Source organism: Alligator sinensis, unplaced genomic scaffold (assembly GCF_000455745.1).
Source record: "Alligator sinensis unplaced genomic scaffold, ASM45574v1 scaffold1223_1, whole genome shotgun sequence".
Lineage (NCBI taxonomy): Eukaryota > Metazoa > Chordata > Crocodylia > Alligatoridae > Alligator > Alligator sinensis.
The window spans coordinates 2,172,489-2,193,499 of record NW_005842062.1 but is presented as its reverse complement, the minus strand read 5'-3'; the positions used below and the strand labels follow the sequence as shown (position 1 = coordinate 2,193,499).

General features: G+C 37.3%; 1 protein-coding gene across 14 annotated transcripts in view; it reads right to left on the bottom strand.

Annotated features, from left to right (window-relative positions):
- The window catches only part of RAPGEF2 (Rap guanine nucleotide exchange factor 2), a 242,453-nt gene that overhangs the window by 135,492 nt on the left and 85,950 nt on the right, over nt 1-21,011 (bottom strand). For 11 of the 14 annotated variants that reach the window (XM_025203576.1, XM_025203571.1, XM_025203583.1 and 8 more), the window contains exons 6-7: nt 20,210-20,377; nt 17,417-17,434 (exon numbers count right to left, since the gene is read on the bottom strand). The exons of 1 other annotated variant lie outside the window; for it this stretch is intronic. In XM_025203576.1, coding sequence (XP_025059361.1) covers nt 17,417-17,434; nt 20,210-20,377 — 186 coding nt within the window. The remainder of the gene's footprint in view (nt 1-17,416; nt 17,435-20,209; nt 20,378-21,011) is intronic. 2 more of the 14 variants (XM_025203572.1, XM_025203580.1) reach the window with 1 other exon arrangement.

The window sequence follows — 21,011 nt, the reverse complement described above, 5'->3', positions numbered from 1 at the left end:
CCCTTTGAAAATACATTCCTAAAGTGGTGTCAGCAGTAATTACCAGGGTTCTTGTTATTCAGTCCTTCAAAAGATTTTTAACAACTGCTCTTATTCCACAAATTCAGATATTCATTCTCAAAAGCTTCCTTCCTTAACGAGTCAGAGAAATGCTTGTTATTTATGGGTTATCAACAGCATGCTATACACCTTACTAAAAAGTGTGAAGACAAAGTTCCTGCCCCAAACACCAAAACCCACCACAAAAAACAAATGAACAAACAAGCCCTTACAGCTTGAGAAAGATGACGCAAGCAAAAGCAATGGTTAGCTACGTTTAGTAATGATCTTTTTAGATTTTTAATCATCCAATACAGTAACAATTTTCTGTAAGGTGAAAGCAAGCCTCCCAGAAGCAAAAATGTTCAGACAAATTTGAACAAGATGAATAAAGAATTTTAAAGAAAGACAGAACAAGCGCAGGAGAAAACACAGTGAGTAGAAAGAGAAGGAGCACCCTTGTCTATGAGGCAAAAACCCACCAAATTTCCCAACCCCAGATCATCATCCATTTAAAACAGTGTATTGCACCACTTTCACTGATCTTTTAAATCTTTTGAACTCTGGAAGCAATGGCAATACATCAGCTTACATGAAGAAATGTTTCCTTATGCTTCTTTTTCAAGTGGTAGCAAAGGACAGTTTTAAATTGAGTTTTAAACACAGACCCCTGTTGGGTGCAACTTTATTAGGGCCCAAGGAAATGTTTCTAAATATTTTTAAGCTGACTTTCTCTCTCCCACCTACTCTTTTAACAGTTTGTCTCCTATAATGCAGCTGATGGGTATAAAAAGCAACAGCAGAAGAATGAAAGTTGCTCTGAATGCTGCAAAAAGGAATAAGTTTAAACAACTCAAATACATACAGTCTTTCCTTCTAATGTGCCAGATTTACTACCAGCAATTTGAAAACACAAGATCACATGATCCTGCCTCAACCAACTGCATTGGCACTTGGCAACTCAACATTTCTGTTAGAACAGCACAGACATCCACATGTACACAAATATCTGCATGACCTTCACATTTTCCCACAACTTCTCTAAGTACTCAAAAGTTAATAAAGAGAACAAATTCACCAGAGAGTCTTTTTTTGTTGTTGTTGTTAAAAAGTTATTACTTCAGCCAAAACACAAAGATTAAACACATATCACCCACCACTTCACATCTTCTAAAACATGCTGGCTGTGGCAACTGCATTGTTAAACTGATGAAGCTAATTGCAATCAATTAATATCCTGGCAACACCAAAGCTACAGTTACAATGGAGTAATGCATGCTGTTGTGATAACCCATTTACTAATGTTACAGACCATTTGAACAAATGCCCTTCTGTAGAGCTGTTACTGCAGATGAATCTATAATCCAAATCTTTAATATAATGACAAGACTTTAGCACAGTCAGACTGGTGCCTCAGTTGGGCTTGATACCCTGTTGTCTGCCAGTCTTCCCTTCGATTGCAGACTGATTCATCACCATGTGTGCTCAGCTCTCATTTTTGTAGTACAGATAAACATCATAGCTCTCAAAACAGCAGCAAGGTGCAAAATGCACTAGAAGTATTTTAAACCATTTATTTTTTTCTAGGGCATTTGTCAGAAATAAAGGGATATGAGCCAATGGCTTGTGCTTCTTCTTTAACGAGCAGTGTCTCACTTTGGGGGATTTTTAAAATTTAGACGAAATAAATTACTCGGGGAAAACCTTGCCATAGTGACACTGCATACAAAAACCCCTTTTGGGGATTTTAATTTCAATAATGCTTTAATCAGAGTACGTGTGCAATTTTTGCACATGAAATGTTACTTTTATTTCCTCTTCTACACTCCAGTACTTTGTCATCATGATTCCATTACATAAAAGTGTAAATCTGCAATATGTATACCATATGTCAACGTTTAATGTATTTTTCTTTGTCAGTCATTGTCATAAGAAAATGTTAATGATTTTCACATGCATTTCGATAAAAGCAAAATTTTACCATCTACATAAATCTAGAAAGCTTAATATTAACAAGACTGGATTTTAAATTTAAAAGATTTTTTTATTACATTACTAAGCACTAACCATTAGACATTATAATTTGGGGATTTGTGTAACCAGCCTTAATACTGAAAACAATCAGAGATTAGTTTGATTTCTTTAACAGTCTTCTCTCATAATTAAAAGGCATTTAATACCTGAAGTATCACTGAGTGTAGATATCTATGAGTTTCTCTTGGTATTTTACAAAGTTCTCTTTCTTTAGTAGATGGAGAGGGGAAGACAGAAAAACAAGTAACTAAGAGGTCAGAATGAAGCTATTAGGGTTACTGTGCATTCTGCTTTTGAAAAAGAAACATGAGAAGGGTGACAGGTATACATGATCCCTTGGGGCCACAGATGATACATAAAAATCAGACATGAGCCCTAGTTTGTATGCCGTTATATGAGGCATTCCTCTTTGTATGGGGAGGAAAGGGGCAGAATATCTCCATGTTCGCTGAGAAGCAGATGAGATGAAAACCTAACTACACTGGATCCACATCTTATCCTATCAGCTTACTTGCAATGCAGTTATGGTTTCCAATTATGTGAAATGCTCACACTATTACTACACCCCACAACAGAGCCATCAGCATCCCAGGATCTTACAGCTGCACCTCCAGAAATGTAATATACCTCATCCAATGCACCAAATGCCCTGATGGAAGATATGTAGGAGAGACCAGACAACAACTGCGCACCAGAATGAATGCACACCGGAAATCCATCAAAGACAGAAACACTCAATTACCGGTGGGGGCACATTTCTCACAGGAGGGCCACTCTCTCTCCAATCTCTCAGTCCTGATCCTCAAGGGAAACTTACACAACACTTCCCAGAGACGAGCCTATGAGCTCCATTTCATCAGCCTGCTGGATACTAGAGATGAGGGACTAAACATAGACATTGGATTTTTGATACATTACAATCTGCCTGGCAACTGACTCCCCAGCCCAGCCCCTGGCTTGTTTACTTTTCATTCCATCCAGGAAGAGCACACAGCAACTGCTGCAGCTCCCTTAGCCTGATGAAGGGTTTTTGAACCCGAAAGCTTGCTTAATAACTATTCTCCAACTATTTGGGTTGGTCTAATAAAAGATATCAAATTCACCCAAGGAACCTTGTCTGCACATGAATTTTAGGTTCTCCTCTGTCCAGTGCATAAGACCTTCCTTGCTGGGTCTGGATAGATGCTATACCTACTTGTTTATTAGTGCATACTTCAACTGCCATGTTGTCTATCAAGAAAATAACATGATAGGCTCTTTTAAGAGTCAGGCGGACTAGGCAATATTTATCAACCTCTTGTATCCAAAAACCCTTTACCAGTTACCAGTCTAAACAAGACGGTATCCTTTGACTGTTAATCTGATGAATCTGATTCAGACGTCATCTGTGCCAACTGAGACCATCAAAGCAGGGAAGCACATTAATGTTTTTTCCATATCAAATGCTAGTGCGGAGAGGAAGAAGTACGTTTCCTCAAACTCTAGCCTTCTTTAGAAACTAGCTATTTTCACTCAATTTTTAACAAATAGGATATTCTTATTAACCTTTTAACTAAAACACAACCAGGAATGCTCAATGGTTAAGATGATCAAATCTGAAACTTATATCACATCTGAAATTTATATCACATCATCTATCTACCTGAAGATATACACTGTGCTGAAAAAAAATGAAGTCGTGTTCTTCAAGGCTCGCAGAAAATGACAAATTGTTAAAGAAACACGCCTGATGCAGGATATCTGAAATCTCTTCAATCTGTGTTCCTGGAAATCTGCTCCAATAGTTTCTGGAGTAGCTACTTAACTCATCTCTTGTATTCTGAGGTGGTGCAGCTTTTAAAAAGCTGCTTGTTGCCTATTCCAGACTCATTAGTTGCTGGAAGGAAAGGACTCTTGTCTTTGTCCTCAAGCACACCTCTTCCCAAAGAACCCTAGCCCTACATTTTTTTTTATTATTTATTTATTTACTTGTTTTTACAGAAGCCATCACTAGCTTCACCTGGTTGTCTCACAAACATTTACCCAGAGAACCTGTAGGCAACCATACAAGTTGCCAAAGATAAGGATGACTAGCGTTTCAGACGGCTGTGGGTGTGCATGTGCAAACACAGTCACTGAAGAACACACCCTAAATTCAGGTAACTACTATTCTAACTTACAAGCTCTCAAAATTTTAAGAGGATCAAAAATTACACAAGTCCTTTGAAATACTATGTATAATTTCCCCTGCAACTGCCTACTAATGTTTTCAAACCTATATTAAGCAAATTTACTTTAACTGTCAGCTTCTCATTATAAAACTACTAAAAAAAATATATACAAATTATAATTTTAGTTTTAAAAAATTCAAGGAAAAGATTTGGTACTACCAAAGCAATAGTGTTTCCATATACATACAGTTTGCCATCATTTTACATTATGAGGTTTATTTGGTGTAATTGTTTGCTGACCTTCAATCTTTCCTTTTCTGTCCTGAGCCTCTTTTGGAAAGGGCAACTTATGCATCTAACAAATAAATAATTAAATAAAAATGGGGTATTTCCTGATCTTCTAAACTCACTAGGTAACTTGGCTTATATTCTCTAAATTAGGAAATGCCAGTGATAACAATGAAATACAATAGAAGTGCTGAGTGTAAAATCAGTATTTTTCTTTCTTTTTTTTAAATCCAATGGGGTCGTATCACTTTTTTCAGCAGTATACCCACTACTACAAATTGCGTTAGTTTTCCTTCAAACACCACTAAGTCTACTGAATCTGAAGATTCATATAGAAATAGGACTAATTAATAGATTTTCTCCCCCCAGTTGACATAAATGTTATTCAAATACAATACTAGTATTTCAACTACACCTGGCATGGAAAAAATACAATCACTTATTTTTCACTCTATTGACACCTTAGCCCTCTTATGTGGAAGAGATGTATACCTTGTTTTTTTTAAGGTATATGTTCTGATAATAAGAGTAAAGTTTAATGACTTCATGCCTGCCATCAATTGAATTCTTATCAGGAACAAGTATAAATGTGTTTGTAAAATCAGACTTCTGAAAATGAAGTTCTAAATAAATGAAATACAAATACACTGGCACATTGCAGTACTTCACTTTTAATTTCTTTTTCCATAGTTAATATTTATTAGTTAATTTATTTTAGGTGCTTTCTTTCCCTCAAAGCATCTTCCCTCCTATACCCACACTAAGACATTTGACAAAACTTGTGAATGCTTTTAAGATCATTAACAAAAATTACTTAAGCACATTAGGAAGTTTTATTCAATGTAAATGGGACTGGAAAGTTTCAAGACCTCTTATTCATGCTTAAATAATGCAAATGGGTCACCTTGATTTGTGTTCAAACTACCCTGACATGCAGCTTTAGGCACCACACATTTCTGTCCAATATTTCTAACATGTTAAGTAGTCTTAACAAATAGAGGTTTAAAATGGAATGTGTATCAATTTGTTCAACAGCAGCTGTGATATCACTCAGGCAGAGGAAGCAGGATGTCTTCAGCTGAGATTCCGTATGATTTAGGGAGCTAAGGACTTTAAAATTTTGTTAAACATGTAATTAAGCATTGTATTTTAAACAGCTGTATTTCCTCTTTTGGAATATTACACACAAGTGGCTTTTGAACACCTGCAGTTCACCCTTAAATACCACTTCAAATCAAATAGAGCTTCCAAGTAAAGGAGATATGACTAAATCTCATTAATCTCAGATTCCTATTCTTATTCTCTCTAAAATGTTTAATGATTCTTAAAGTACAATAGTATATCAACACGGAGGCAGATCCAGAGGGGATGTAGTGGCACAATCTCACCTCCCTTTCAGACCATGCTGTTCTCCCTTCCCCTCTTAGCTCAGCAGCACCTCTCCTCCCCTCCTATCACTGCCTCCCCTGTCCACCACTGCCAGTGTCCCTGGCTGGCTCCAAAGGCACAGGAAGCAGCAGAACTACTCCATGCCTTCCTCTCCCACTGTGCTCCAGCCAGACTGCACAGGGAGCCAGGCTCAGTCAGGTATAGCAGCTTTCTCCTCCTTGCCCAGTCACCTTAAGTGTTCTCTGCCAGCGCAGGAGCAGGTCCAAGGAAGGAAAACCCATCTGCTTACTGCCTTTGTCCCCAGCTGAATCCAGCTCCCTGTGCTACCCATCTGTAGGAGGGCAGTGCCTCTGGAGCTCCCCCCAGCCCCTTGGGAAGCCAGAGGCAGTGTAACCATGGCCTGGGGTTGGGGGAAATGGAAGAGGAGGAGAGGGGAAGTTTTACTGAGCACAGAGATGAAGACGGAAGGGGATTTTTACCTGATTTGGAGACTTAAAACAAGTCTCCCGTGTAGTCTGTCCACCTAAGTGAGAGGGGAGGGTTGGAGAGAAGCTGGGAGGAGGGGTGCTGCCACCTCTGCAGGACCAGTCATGGATGTGAAGTCCAGATATCTTGGTTCTTATCATAGCTCAGCCACTAATTTGTTACATGAACTTAAGCTAGTCACTTCAGCCTTCTGCACTTGTGTTTCTCCTTGCAATATCATCCGATTTCTCCATTTAGATTTAGATTATACCTTACTATATGTTTTCATAGTCTTATCAAAATGGAGTCAGGGCAATGATTCTCAACTAGGGTGCATGGCACCCTGGTTTGCCTTAAGATCCTTTCAACAGTGATGTGAGATTCCACACAATATTAATACTGTTCGGTGCGGAACTATGATTTACAAGATAAGCCCAGGGATTTCACATAGTAATTCTGTCAAAACGATTCTGACTTGTTGTGGTCTTTTCAAGTTCTTTGCAACAGAAGAATTACTCTATTACTTTTCTGCAGTGAAAAAGAGAATGAAAACTAAGAGCTGGAATTTTCTGAGGGGTGCCTTAAACCTAGTAAGGTTGAGGACCTAATGAAGTTAGGGTATGGTAGGAGATTAAGCCATATTGTTATTCACTCTCAAAATGCACAAAAGGTTGCCCCTAGTCAATATCCAGTTGTAACTGGATATTTGGTCATTCAGGCGGGGAAGTCAAAGGTAGTCAGCTATGATACTGGCCACATTACTTAGCACAGGGGTAGGCAACCCCTGGCATGGGTGCCAGAGAACGCAGACCTTGAAGGCCTTTTGCTTGGCCAATGCGCCTCTGGGTGGATGGCAGGGAAGGAGCTAGGGCTACACTACCACAACAAGGATCAGGCCCCTCATGGCTCCCCTGCCATCTGCCCCTGGCAAGATAAGCCCAGGGATTTCACATAGTAATTCTGTCAAAACGATTCTGACTTGTTGTGGTCTTTTCAAGTTCTTTGCAACAGAAGAATTACTCTATTACTTTTCTGCAGTGAAAAAGAGAATGAAAACTAAGAGCTGGAATTTTCTGAGGGGTGCCTTAAACCTAGTAAGGTTGAGGACCTAATGAAGTTAGGGTATGGTAGGAGATTAAGCCATATTGTTATTCACTCTCAAAATGCACAAAAGGTTGCCCCTAGTCAATATCCAGTTGTAACTGGATATTTGGTCATTCAGGCGGGGAAGTCAAAGGTAGTCAGCTATGATACTGGCCACATTACTTAGCACAGGGGTAGGCAACCCCTGGCATGGGTGCCAGAGAACGCAGACCTTGAAGGCCTTTTGCTTGGCCAATGCGCCTCTGGGTGGATGGCAGGGAAGGAGCTAGGGCTACACTACCACAACAAGGATCAGGCCCCTCATGGCTCCCCTGCCATCTGCCCCTGGCACACCAACATCTTACAAGTTGAAGTTGTGGGTGTTTTTGGCGCACTGCCCAAAAAGATTCACAACCCCTGCTCTAGCATGTTACTGGTTATAGAAACCAGAATATCTTAACCATACAGCCCTCTAGTTCATGTTCTAGCCCACCTAAACTGTGGCTTAAGTGGACTTTGGACTTTGACTGTAAAAACAGACCCTGGTTGTTTAGAGCTTTAAACACAAGTATAGAGAAGCAGAGATATTCTGGTCCTCCCCTTTATATTCAAAGACTAAAGAAACTACTGTTTCCTAACCGTTGTACATTTCATCAAAGAAGGTAAGATAGGATCCATCAGGAAAGGTAAGCAATATATGCCAAGTTTAAAGCAATAGGTGAAAAAAGGAACAGATTTTCCCATGGTTTTCTGAAATGTGGCTTTCCCCATATTATTCTTTTAATACTATATTTTCTTAGTTATTGAGGCTTTTTATGCTGGTAACTAAAATATTTTACCAAAACCTTTGAACTTTTAGAAATCCTTTCTAGAAATTATCATTTTAAAAGATTAAAAAATAACACGAAAGCAAAAGCTTTAAAATTTCTTAGAAACAGAAGCTTTGGCAGACTGGCTCACTCAAGGGACTGATGTTGAGTATCAAGCCAAATCACTAGGTCAAGTGCTGCTCAGATTAACATGCAACAATATCATAATCACATATCAGCAGTCAGCAGCTCAGGTAAAACTAATTTGTTGCTTCTTCCCAAATACTAAAAGGAAAACAATTCTACACCTTCATTAACATTCTCATTAGCAGGGTCTAAAGAGAGGCCAAGCATTGGGAGAAACCTGAGAATGGTTTACCACCATCTTCCCATTTTTCTAAATATGCTAAGAGTACATAAGAACCCTAATACTATTTATTATTATTTTACTGATGTAGGTATACAATATATATTCAGTGTGCCCATGTGTTGTGTGTGTGTGTACATATGGGTGGGAGAGAGGAGAGAGAAAGAGAGAGAGGTGGGATTTATACTGAATTATAATAGATTATAAATGGATTTCACACACACACACGAAACTTATATAATTGTATTCTTCCTCCAGAAAAAGCCAGAAGGCTCTACCATATTAGGAACAAGGTCTCCTTCCTCTGCAAGTGGGCATAGTCAATCTTCAAATCATACACATATTTTCTGATTTTCTAAACTCACTGGGTAACTTGGTTTATATTTGCTAAGTTGGGAAATGCCAGTGATGATAATGAAATACAATAAAAGTGCCAAGTGTAAAATCAGTATTTTTTCAATTAAAAAAAAAAAATCAAATAAAGTCCTATCACCTTTTTTCAGCAGTATACCCATTACTACAATTTGTGTTAGGTTTCCTTCAAACAACATTAAATTTATTGAATCTGAAGATTCAAACAGAAATAGGACTAATTAATAGATTTTTTCCCCCAATTGACATAAATGTAACTCAAATACAATACTAGTATTTCAACTATACCTGGCATGGAAAAAATACAATCACTTTTTTTTTCCCCACTCTATTGACATCTTAGCCCTCTTACATGGAAGTAAGAGATGTATACCTTAAAAAACAAGGTATATGTTCTGATAATAAGAGTAAATTTTAACGACTTCATACCTGCCACCCATTGGGTTCTTAATCAGGAACAAATACAAATATGTATTTGTAAAATCAGATTTAACAAATCTTGAGGTTTAATGTTGTTCAGTATAAATAGTTTACACATGGATCCACATAATTCATATATACACTTTTCTGTCTTTGGCTCCTTTTAAAGACACACAGATATAGGCACACACTCTAGAAATTTGTATTATTTTATTCTTCCTCCATACCAAACCAGAAGGCTTCACCACATTAAGAACAAATCCTTCCTCATCTACAAGTGGGCATAGTCAGTCTTCAAATCATATTTGTTATTAAAAAAAAAAAAATCAGATTTAAATTTTAAATGCAACATGTATCAATATATAAACACACACATATATACACACAGACACACGTATACACAGACACACACGATTTGGATCTATTTGTAAAACAAATTTATACTGAACAAGATTAAAGCTGAAGGAAGACCTCTGTAATAATTACACAATTAAAAAAAAAAAAGCACCTCCTCGCACCTAGGGTAAAATAAATTGCAGAAATTCAATTGACGGTATGCAACTATTAAAGTCTGGAATGATCAGGTGGAGGAAATCAAGACTATACAGGAAAAATATTTTTCTGTTGTATAAGAGGAGCACAAATTTTAGTTTTAAAAACAAATTTTACATTTTCAGCTACACCAACACTCTTATGTTAACAAGATTAAATATTTCAACCATCACAAAAAATCCAAATCTATAAGCCAATAAAGGAAAATTCATTTCTACTATGGAAAAATCTATACTTTTCTTAAGGAAAGGAAAATTTACACTTTTAAAGATGCAAGGTATTTTCAATATTAACAAACTCATACCAGGACCCGAACTGGCAATAATTGTACTAACTCTAAAATTGCCTGAAATACTGCCTGACTCGATACAAACACTATTACTTATTATTTTCAGATGCAATAGGAAAGATGGGTCCAATTAGGACACTACTGCAAGCTCTCTTTCCAAGGGGAATGAAAGAACAGCAAATCCCAATGGACATGAGTTCTGCAGCAGAGATGATGTAATATATAAAAATAGACATCTTTAGACAGAAGCTGAACATTGGGTAAACAGCGTACTGCATGCCATTCTGAACCACTTAGCATTAATTTGCAACTGCAAATTGTTACTAGGAAGAAAGAACAATCCCTGTTATAATAAACAGTGTTGTGAATTACATTAGCTGTATATTCTGTAGGTTAGCATTTCCCCCCACATCTAACAAACTATGAAGCCAGATACCTTAAAATAGTAACAAGGACAAAAGTACAGACAGGCTGCTGTAGGAAGGAAATTCTGAGGCTCAATTGCAATAGGGACTAATATTGTATGCATATATATACACACACACACACACACACACACACACACACACACACATATATATATACACACACACACACCCCTATTGTCCTTTGACAATCCCTTATAGGGAACACCAAATTATTTCCAAGTAAAAACAGAATTAGTTAAACCTGCTACACGGTCTCAGAATCCCTCGTTTTCCAAAGGTATGACATCAAAATCCCGATTTTCCTTGTTTTTCTGTGTTTGTCTCCTTTTAAAGACACACACAGATAAAGGCAAACACGCTAGCAATTTGTATTATTGTATTCTTCGTCCAAACCAAGCCAGAAGGCTTCACCACATTAAGAACATATCCTTCCTCCTCTGCAACTGGGCATAATCAATCTTCAAATCATATTTGTTTAAAAAAACCAACAAAAAAAGCAGATTTCAATTTTAAATGCAAGATGCATCAATACACAAAGACATACACACATATGTAACCACTTATGTGTGTTTATTACATAAATGAACACAACATACCACCTTCTGCAGACCACATAACAAACAGACCAGGGACAGGAAGTAGAAACGGGAGGAGAGAGCGCCCAAAGAACCTAGTTACCAGGGCAGAAGCAACAGGGTTGGAACACATGGGCCACTGATGTGTTAATCCATGCTAATCCTTCCAGGACTTCATGCAGCCTGTGGGTACTAGCTGAACAGCTCTCCTGTGTGAGAATGCAGCAGTAAAGGTTGCAATGTAACAGATTTCCTGAGGGACAACCCTCACTCCCCTTTAAAATCAATCAAAAGTTAGGCTTATCAATAGCCTAGCTAACTTCCTTAGGTCTTTAGGATTCAGTTCTTGAAGATCCACTTAAATGCCCCCCTTCCAGTTGTTACAAATCACAAAATGATTCCAAAACCATCACCTCTCTTCAGCTCTCCTTCAACCATCAAAATATGAAACATCTCCCAATAAACCATCCCCACACAATAGTCCTGCCTTCCTGATCCTCAATATCTATATATGTTCAAAACTCCCAGCACCACTAGTGTCACAAGCCTGCTTCTTTCCCGACTATTCTGTTTCCTGTTTGCCTTTGTATGTTTCCCAACCCATTTGCTCTGCTCCTCTTTCCTATGTGAAGCACTGGCAACCAATTCCCCTCTCCTTCAGCAAATTAGCTCAGTTAGTAAGAAGGAACCACATTTCAAGTTAGCATTGTGGAATCCGAGCTCTCACTGCTGATGTCAGGATGTCTAGTAAATGAATCTTTTAAAAGCAGGTACTAGATGGTTTAAGAATATCAGAAATATGAAATTGTAGCTGCTGGGGTCTTGAAAAGACTGACATTACTCCTTTAATGCTGAACTCACCTCTTACAGCTTATATAAAGTGAATCTGGGGCTGACAGTTTATATGACTAGATTAACTCTAATATAAAAACTTACATGACTAAGGTAACACAAAAAAAAAACTGTGTAAAATACAAATGTACCAAGAGTTAGAGAATATTCAAGTTAAATAATGAAATAATGGCATTAGCAACGCATACTAAAGGGCCATTACATCTACATTATTGAGGTATACACATACTATTCTTACCTATTAGAAATGAATGAATGCTTAATTTCATTTCACTTTAACTGGGTTGAGTAGTTCCTTTCTTCTAATCCTTCTATTATTCTATTCTAATCCTTTACTCCATTTTTTGTTACAATTCCCTGGGATCCAAAAAGGGTCTTTTTCTATTCCATGTAATCCTAACTAAAAATGCAGCAAATAAAAAGAGCCCTTGTTTCCTCAAGGCAAGAATCATGATCAGAACTAAATAGGCACGATTTTCCTCTAGCTTTACACTAGCACCTCAATTCAAGGGGCCTGTTCTAAGACACTTCAGTGCTGAAGAACCCCTTCCATCTCAACACTAGGACAAGTCATCTGTAGTCCCTACTCCCCTTCTTAAATGCCTTTTATTCAATAACTAGTCCATATTAAAAAACGTTAACACAACAACATCAGATCTTTTTGTCATGTTAACATTAAGCATGCTAGAAGCAAATAAGCATTTAAAACATCTTAAGGCACTTGGCTTCATCCACTTTGAAATAAAAACATGCAATTCATAGCATAGTTTTAGCAGACAGTCAAGCAATTGTAGTAGTTGGTTTTTATTTTATAATGCTTGTCCATCACCGTAGACAAACTTTGGCAAAGCCCAGAATAGCACACATCTTTCTTCAAATCCAGTCCAGTATATTTGCAGATGCACAACGTGAACACAACCCTAATTTCCTCTTATAACCCTCCACATCATTCAGTTTGTCATGCACCCCTAACCAGAATTAAAAATCACCATAATGTATGGGTAGACATTTGATAAATTAAGGTAGCCCACACAGCCTTGATTGTGGTGTTTCCTGATGTTTGAATACTTGATTTTACAATATGAACATTTAAAAAAATAAGAGATGGCAGTTATGTAAAAAGGACCGTGAATGTTATATAATTACCATATTAAATACAAGTAAAAGAACACACTAGCTTCCAACCCAGTGCTCCATCCCAGAGACCAAAACAGCCAGGGCTAGCATCATTCTGCTGCTTGTTTACCTAGAGCTCAAACTTTGTGGGATAGGATATTATTCTAAACGCAGACAGAATTTCTTGAGATTTTAGCCACCAGCCTCTAAAAAGTACTATTAAACATATGCAGATGCAATTTTCAGAAGCCTACAGGCATGTTCAGATATAAGCAGATTCTCTCAGAGGCAATGAAGGGCTTTACATATATTTTTGTTTCAGATCAGGATACCATGGAATACCAAATTTGCAGACCTACCTGTAATTGCATCCCATCCTTGAGTGCAGCCATTCAGGTCAGGCCTGACCTGGACTTTACTTATTATTCCCTGGTGGAACTCCACAACTCTCCCAATCTTTCATGGTGTATTGTATCTTAGGGTCCAGTACACCAATCATGTTTAACCATCAGAGCTATCTATCTATGGTGCTGCCTTTTGGGAGCTAATGATCAGCAAGACATAGTAGTAAAGCAAATTACTTATTTTAACAAAGAGAGAAGGGATTTATCAACAAATTTTATAATTGTTTATAGGCAGCTTAAAAGCCAACCATATCATGGACAGCTACAGCCCCCAATTCTGCCTCAGTATTACTGATACTAATCTGAATTAGTTTTTAAAGAGTAGAGTTCTTTTTAAAGTGCTCTAGAGTCCTTTTCACACAAGTGTTTACAGGAAAGTGATTGCTGAGAAACAACTCACCTTGAGCAATTCTGTCTTTCCCACTTGTATTAACCTATGATCTTCTACTAATTTAAATCAGCATGTTCACATGGTAACTACTCCTCAAAACCACATCAACCTGCACTATTCAAATAACTATCAAGTAGCCACAATTCTACCAGACCATAAAGCTCCAGAAGAAATTGATAGGAAAAAAATTAAATACTGGTAAAACTAATTTACCCGCATTCCCATCACAAAAATCCCTAAGCTAAAAAAAGAAAAGTTATCTTGAAGAAATAAAAATCATGAAAATTTTTGTCCCAGGTGGTTAATTATAAATGGCTGACAATAAGGGCTTATAATGGAACAAACTTAGCAAGAGGCTACCATTTCTGCCTATAATATAAGCAACAATATCAAATCTATATGGTCCACCTTCAGCATTCTGACAAACATTGTGTCAAATAAAAGATGTCATCTGCACTACCATTATTCTTAAATTTATTTCATCATAGTCTCTAACGGTGCCTCTGGACAAGCGGAGAGGCTGCTCTGCAGACTCGATTAATCGAGTCTGTTGGAGTGTGGTAATTACTGCACTCCAGCATCATGTGTATCAGCATCTGCGCACTGAAAAATGGCAGTGAGGGCGCTTTAACTAAAGTTCATTCAACACACCCTCCCCCAGCCCCACTCTCAGAGCATGTATATAAATGCCCAAATACACTATTATGAACAGTTCTTCCCCTCTTATTCTACAGCCCCCTCTACACATTACAGATATTGTGCAATTAGGTGGTTAATTGCACAATTAACTGAACCCAACTTCCTGTGCAAGGTATGGCTTTTATCAAGCCATAAGAAGGTCCAACCAGCTATAGAGACCTTGAAAATGCATACTAACTGTAGGTGGTTGGTATCCAGCTTTAATTTGCATGTGTAGCAGGGTCTCCCCTTCAACTGGAAGCCCTGTCATCTGACCAGACCCTACGCGGCAGGGGTGTACCAGGCCCAGCTAGGGCTGGGAATCATACAACTGAGGGGACTCTCAGACCCAGCAGCTGCCAACTCTGAGTCCCAGCAGCACCCCACTGCTGCTGGAAACCACAGCAACTGAGGATGCTGGGTCCCAGGAACATGCCTTCCAGTGCCAGGACCCAGCTGGTTCCCAGAAGCCCAGGCATGGGTGCAACCTCCCAGCCCCAGGAGTTCATGAAGACCCCAGGGATGGGAGATTATGTCTGCTGTGGTCTGCCAGGCAGGAAGGGAGAAGGGGTGAAACCCCCAGTGCTGGAAGGCTGCAGCAGTTGTGATCTCCCACCCCTGCCAGTGCATGGGGTGCTCCCAGCTGTAGGAGCCTGCTTCTTGCTGGGGCAGAGCCCAGGATTGTCCTCCCCTTGAATCAACAATAAAGGTGCAATGCAATCTAATGCATGATCCCTTAATCATGCCTCCTGCCATGCCATGTGTGTGATTGTGTAAGCCACACATTAGATCCTATTGCACTTTTACCTGCATGGGCAGAGGGGGCCTAATATTGAGAAATGGTATTAAAAAACATGCATTTTATTCAAGATCAGAATCTTGTTGCATTTTACCAAAGCATTCCATTACTAGGCAGAATTATTAAAACATATTAATCTATAAATGATGGATTAAACCTTTCTGTATTAAATAATTTGATTCATTACTATTAAAAAACTCTCATTTAAAAACTAACTTTACTGCGCCTTTAGAACTCAATCCTCACCCCACCAAAGTTCCTGGGGATTTTACTACTGATATCAAAATGAGTAGAAATGGACTCCTAAAAAACTGTACCTTCATCATTTAAAAAAAAAAGAAAAAGAAAAGGATTTTAGCATTAGTCTATTCCACAAGTTTGAGAGGCAGGCAATAAAGCCCTGCTGGCTAACTTAAAAAGAAACTTTCAGACACACAACCGAATTGACTGTTAGCAAAACTGCTGGTTAGTTGTGCTACAAAGAATGAGCCAAAACTGCCTCCTAGAATGTCAGAAGAAAAAAGGAAAAAAAAAGTTATAGGTGATATTAAGGATCGTATAAACAAATGAAATATGTTCTTTAAATGTAAAACTAATTATTTCATATTAGCTTCAAAATAACATTGCTTTATGTTTTATACTCATGTTAGGGCAAAAAATATATACAACATTCCTATTATACCTAGCATATGCATAAATTATTTATTATTTGTGTTAATCAACATGATTAAAAATATAATAAAAGATGTTATCCAAATGTTCAAGTTATTCTGATTATATTTAAAATCTGATCCAAAGAAATCCTATAAGTATTTTCTTTCTACCTTTTTTTTTGTACAAGTGGAACTGTACACCATAGTTAGGGAGCTACCAAATATGCAGCAGAAGTGCGCTGTGTGGCAGCCTTAATCTTGCAGGTTTCCCTGCATTCCTCCCTGCCTCTCCCCTACCACTCACTGTTCACTCCTGATCAGTGGGGAGGCAAAATCCAGAGTTTTAAATATGGCGCCATTTTTGCCTCCAGTCACTGACTGGCCAAGGGCCCCAGTGGCCCTGCTATTTGGTGCTGATCGGCCAGGAGGCAAAAACAGCATCATATCTAAAATAGCAGTTTTCACCTCCCCACCGATCAGGAGTGAACAGCAGGGCCCCTCTGCCAATCAGTGACTGGGAGAGGCAGGTGGCACACAGAAGAAACTATGAGACAAAAGGAGCCGCCACACAGCCCACTTTCACCACGAATTCGGTAGGTCCCTAACCATAGTCCAGGACTCTGCTTACTCACGCAGATGTACTCTTCCTAACAGCTATGCATTTGACACATTCCTGAAAGCCCGTGCAAGCTCCTGCCCCATGCCAGTAAACAGCAAATAAGCATCTGATAATAAATTCTATTTTCCAATGTTCTTGTGCTGAATCAAAGTGGCAACTGCGCCAAAACAATTCCAAGTTTTTCAATTCACAGCTTTCCAATAATATCTTACATTCCTACTGACCTTACAACATGCAAGTGTCAAACAGCAACAAAGGGAATATTTTAGGAACCAAGATGAAGATTAATATATCTTCCATTCTGAGGAAATAAGTGAAATCTGTCTAATATCAAATATTTTATGTTTTTGCTTTTCAGATCATCATCTACTGACACGGCTCCTAAATTTGGGAGTAGCATGAAAGCAAGGAAAAAAGATTATCAACAAAACAGGTGAAGGAGTCAACACTGTTTTGAACCTCATTCATTTAAAGCATTTTCACTATAAAACAGAAGTATATAAAAACAGCAGTAAACAGAAGCTAGAAGACAGAAAGCAAATTTAGCCAAAGCATTGTATCAGTATTATAACATCATTAGTCAGATTGCAAACTTGCAAGTAAATTGTTACTGTTAGAGGACCATACACATTAAGTTACAATACCTGAGGTTTAGTGCATTCCTGTGAGCCAAAATGAAATGAATGCCATATAGGAGGAAAGGAAAAGATGAACATTATCAAACATGCCATAGTACATTGGACCACTATGAAGATAATGTTAAAATTATGCTATCAAGGGTCCTTGATCCCTTGTATGTTGGCTATATGTGCAAATGTGCAGTAAGCCATGCCACTATTCAGCATAATGGAGTAAGCTTTATTTATAATTTTTACAACAGTTTTCAGAGTTTTCTTTTAGAAACATCTAATAATTTCCTCAACACTTTCTTAACACTACTCAACTTCCTTCAAAAATAGTGTGACAGTTAGATTAGCTCTGTAACAATCAAATTGGACCTGTGTGAAATATTGGTAATCTTGCAACACATATTTATATTATGTGGTAACCAAGGACCTTGTATAAAATAGAAATGCAGGAAGCTAGTTTCCTCTAGAAATATACAGAGTTCATCATCTATAGGTTATTACTAAGATCTTAATGCTTGTCAACACTCATGGCCAAAACCAACCCACAAGAGGGAATAACAAAACTGCAGACTAATCCAACATACATAACCATTCTCTGCCATTGGTAATCCAATATATTCTATAAACAGCAGCCGTTTTTAAACAATATTTTAAAGTGTATATTGTTCATACTAACTTCTATATTTTGGATAACTAAAGCCTAAGAGATACTGACTGATTGATGCTCAGCACTTCAGAAAAGCAAAAGCACATTTTAACACAGATCCTAACAGTTTCAGAAAATGTACTTCAGTACTGTTTTCAAAAATATAGACTTTTTATTTAAAATTAGAAAAATGGTTTGGGAGAATCACAAAGGAGGAAGCAACATACACAAATATGAGGGACTGGGGGAAAACATTTTAAAATACAAAAACAGAAATATATTACAAGAATGTTAAGACTACCAAACACTAAAAAAATTAATTATTCTCTCATTAAAATTTGCTCAGCTTAATGTTTTCCCTACAAACCATATCAATTAGCTACTTTAATTTGTATTTTTTTATCTTTTAAAATCAACCAGTTAACTCACAGTTTCTTAAAGGTTTTACTGACTATTTGGCAATCTCTTTCAAACACTGCAGGATCCCCCTCAGTGTTTTTCCCAATACATTTTAAAAACTCATTATAAATTTAAACAATAAAATGATAAACAATGAACTGTTGCTCTTAATACTATAGGTAAAGCTATATGCCACTATATGGATCTAAAATATAAAATGTATACAACTGGTGTGGACCTACTGCAAACAGCACTATGTCAAGTCTAGTTATAGCTTTTTCCCCAACAACAGATTATCACACTAAAGTTGTTGATATAGGTAAGGTATGTATGTGTTTAAAGAAAGCAAGCAAAAAAAAAATCCTTCCTATACTTAAAACACTCACACACTCAAGCAAGTATACCTATAAAGATGGCTGATAATCAACCAGTAACAAATATCATCTCTTGAAACTGCCAAAAAGTTATATAGAAGAGCCAAAGGAAGCGACTCAATTATGGAAGTTGTACTAAATTGGAGAAAGTCAAAAAACTGAGCTTAAAAACTGAACTATTGAAAGCTGTCTGTTGTATAAACAAAATACATAAAGTGTTGATGTAAGATATATTTATTCAACTTGTGAGGAAAACCCTCTAATTAGCAAATGTAATCAAACATCTGCACACTTGCAGTCATACACTGATTTTAACAGGGAATTGGCAACAAGTAAAAAGATAAGGGCGGGAGGGAAGGAAATGTATAAAAAAAACAAAAACAACCTTCTATTTTAGATCAGACAACATTTTCAAAACATTAAGGCCACAACCTTCAAAACTCTTTCACACACACACACAGAACAACTTTATACACAACTTGTCTCAATATGATTAAATGCGCATACAGTTACTTATATGCAAACTAGTGTGTTTTTGCATGTCTGGGGACATAAGCAATTGAGTATGGGAGCCAATAACTCTTTCAAGTGTTTTGGATACTGCTGACATTAATACCAAAACTGATGACACTGGTCCAGTAGATCCTTGCTCAATTTAAAAAAAAAGATAATGTATTTTGTCAAACAAGTTTTAAAGTATTATCTTCCTTTCATCTTGGAGAAAGGCTTCCAATATTTAAAAGTATCCACATTTTAAAGAAAATCTCTGATTTAATGCTCTCTTATGAAGGACAGACTAGAGTAGTTCATTCAGATCCAAAAATACAAAGATTCAGATTGAAACTTCTGGCCTCATGCCAGTCATCAATAAAAGTTAGTTTAATATTCTGAGGTCTGGATCTCATGTAGAGAATTAAGCTAAAATCATGGAGTGGGTCTACCACAATGGAACACAGACCTTTACAGAAAATTGTCACTATACATAAGCATGAATGCTTTGATGATTAGGCTCATGAACACTGAACAACAAAATATTTCTATTACAATCTATTATTGAAGAGAAATTTGAATCGCATGCTTCAGTTAATGGGTATGTTTGGCCAATGTCAAAAATTAGTGGAATATTGAAGAGAGATGCATTTTCCTCACGTCAGCATAGCTGGCTGCACATTCATTGTTGTTACTGTTCTCAACATTTCATTCTGAACTATGATGCAAATACACACATGCTCACACATACAGAGCCACAGTCACTGCTATCCTAAGCAAACTCTTCCACAGAATTGAACTTGCTTATGCCAGCAGTAAATCTGGCCTTTTGAGAGATTATTTTTGTTAAATAAATTTCCCCTTGTCATATTTCTTAAAATCTAAATGTGGATAGGTTACCGTATGATATCCTCTAGGTAAAGGTGGCTTCCCCACAGGATAAGGATCCACAGTGTCAATAATTGTTTGTCTCTCTCCTTTTTGGTTGATTTTTCTAAATCTCCTTCGGGACTGTCTATGAGATGCTTGGCGTTGGAAATATTCTTCATTTTCATCCATATAGTCCACCTATAATATATAACATTATAGAAATAAAACAAAAGCATATGGATGACCTCTTTTCTTCTGCTTAACCATATCCAAAAAAGTTTTTAGACCATCCTATATAATATGTTCATTGCTACTGAACATACCCCTTTTAGTCTGAGGTTTGGTTTATGAAAGGATTGAAATCTGTACTAAAAAAAAAAAAAAAAAAAAAAAAAAAAAAAAAAAAAAAAAAAAAAAAAATAAAAAAAAATCAAATGTCTAGAAGGTTGAGGAAAAAAAGGAACCATCACTATGAAGAAATTTAATAAGTGGATACTTGGTTATATAACTGACTTGTTCTATTAAAAATGAACATCCCTTTCTCTTTCCATTTTAACTCCTAACATAGGACAATCACTTCAGTATTGTACACTGAAAAATGAAGCCCTCCTATGGGAAAGAACTTGTAGCTTTCCTGATGACTTCAATAGGCCACCTGGGACCTCCCAAACCCACCCTGTGGGAGCAGCTTCACTCATCAGCTGGCAGCACTGTTTTCATTGCTTATTTTAAATATTTTGAAACCTTTAAGGAGGATTTTTCATAGAAAAAATAAAATTTAAGAAGTGGTGCTTATATGAAAAGCAATTTAATTTGTATTAGTAGCTTGGGG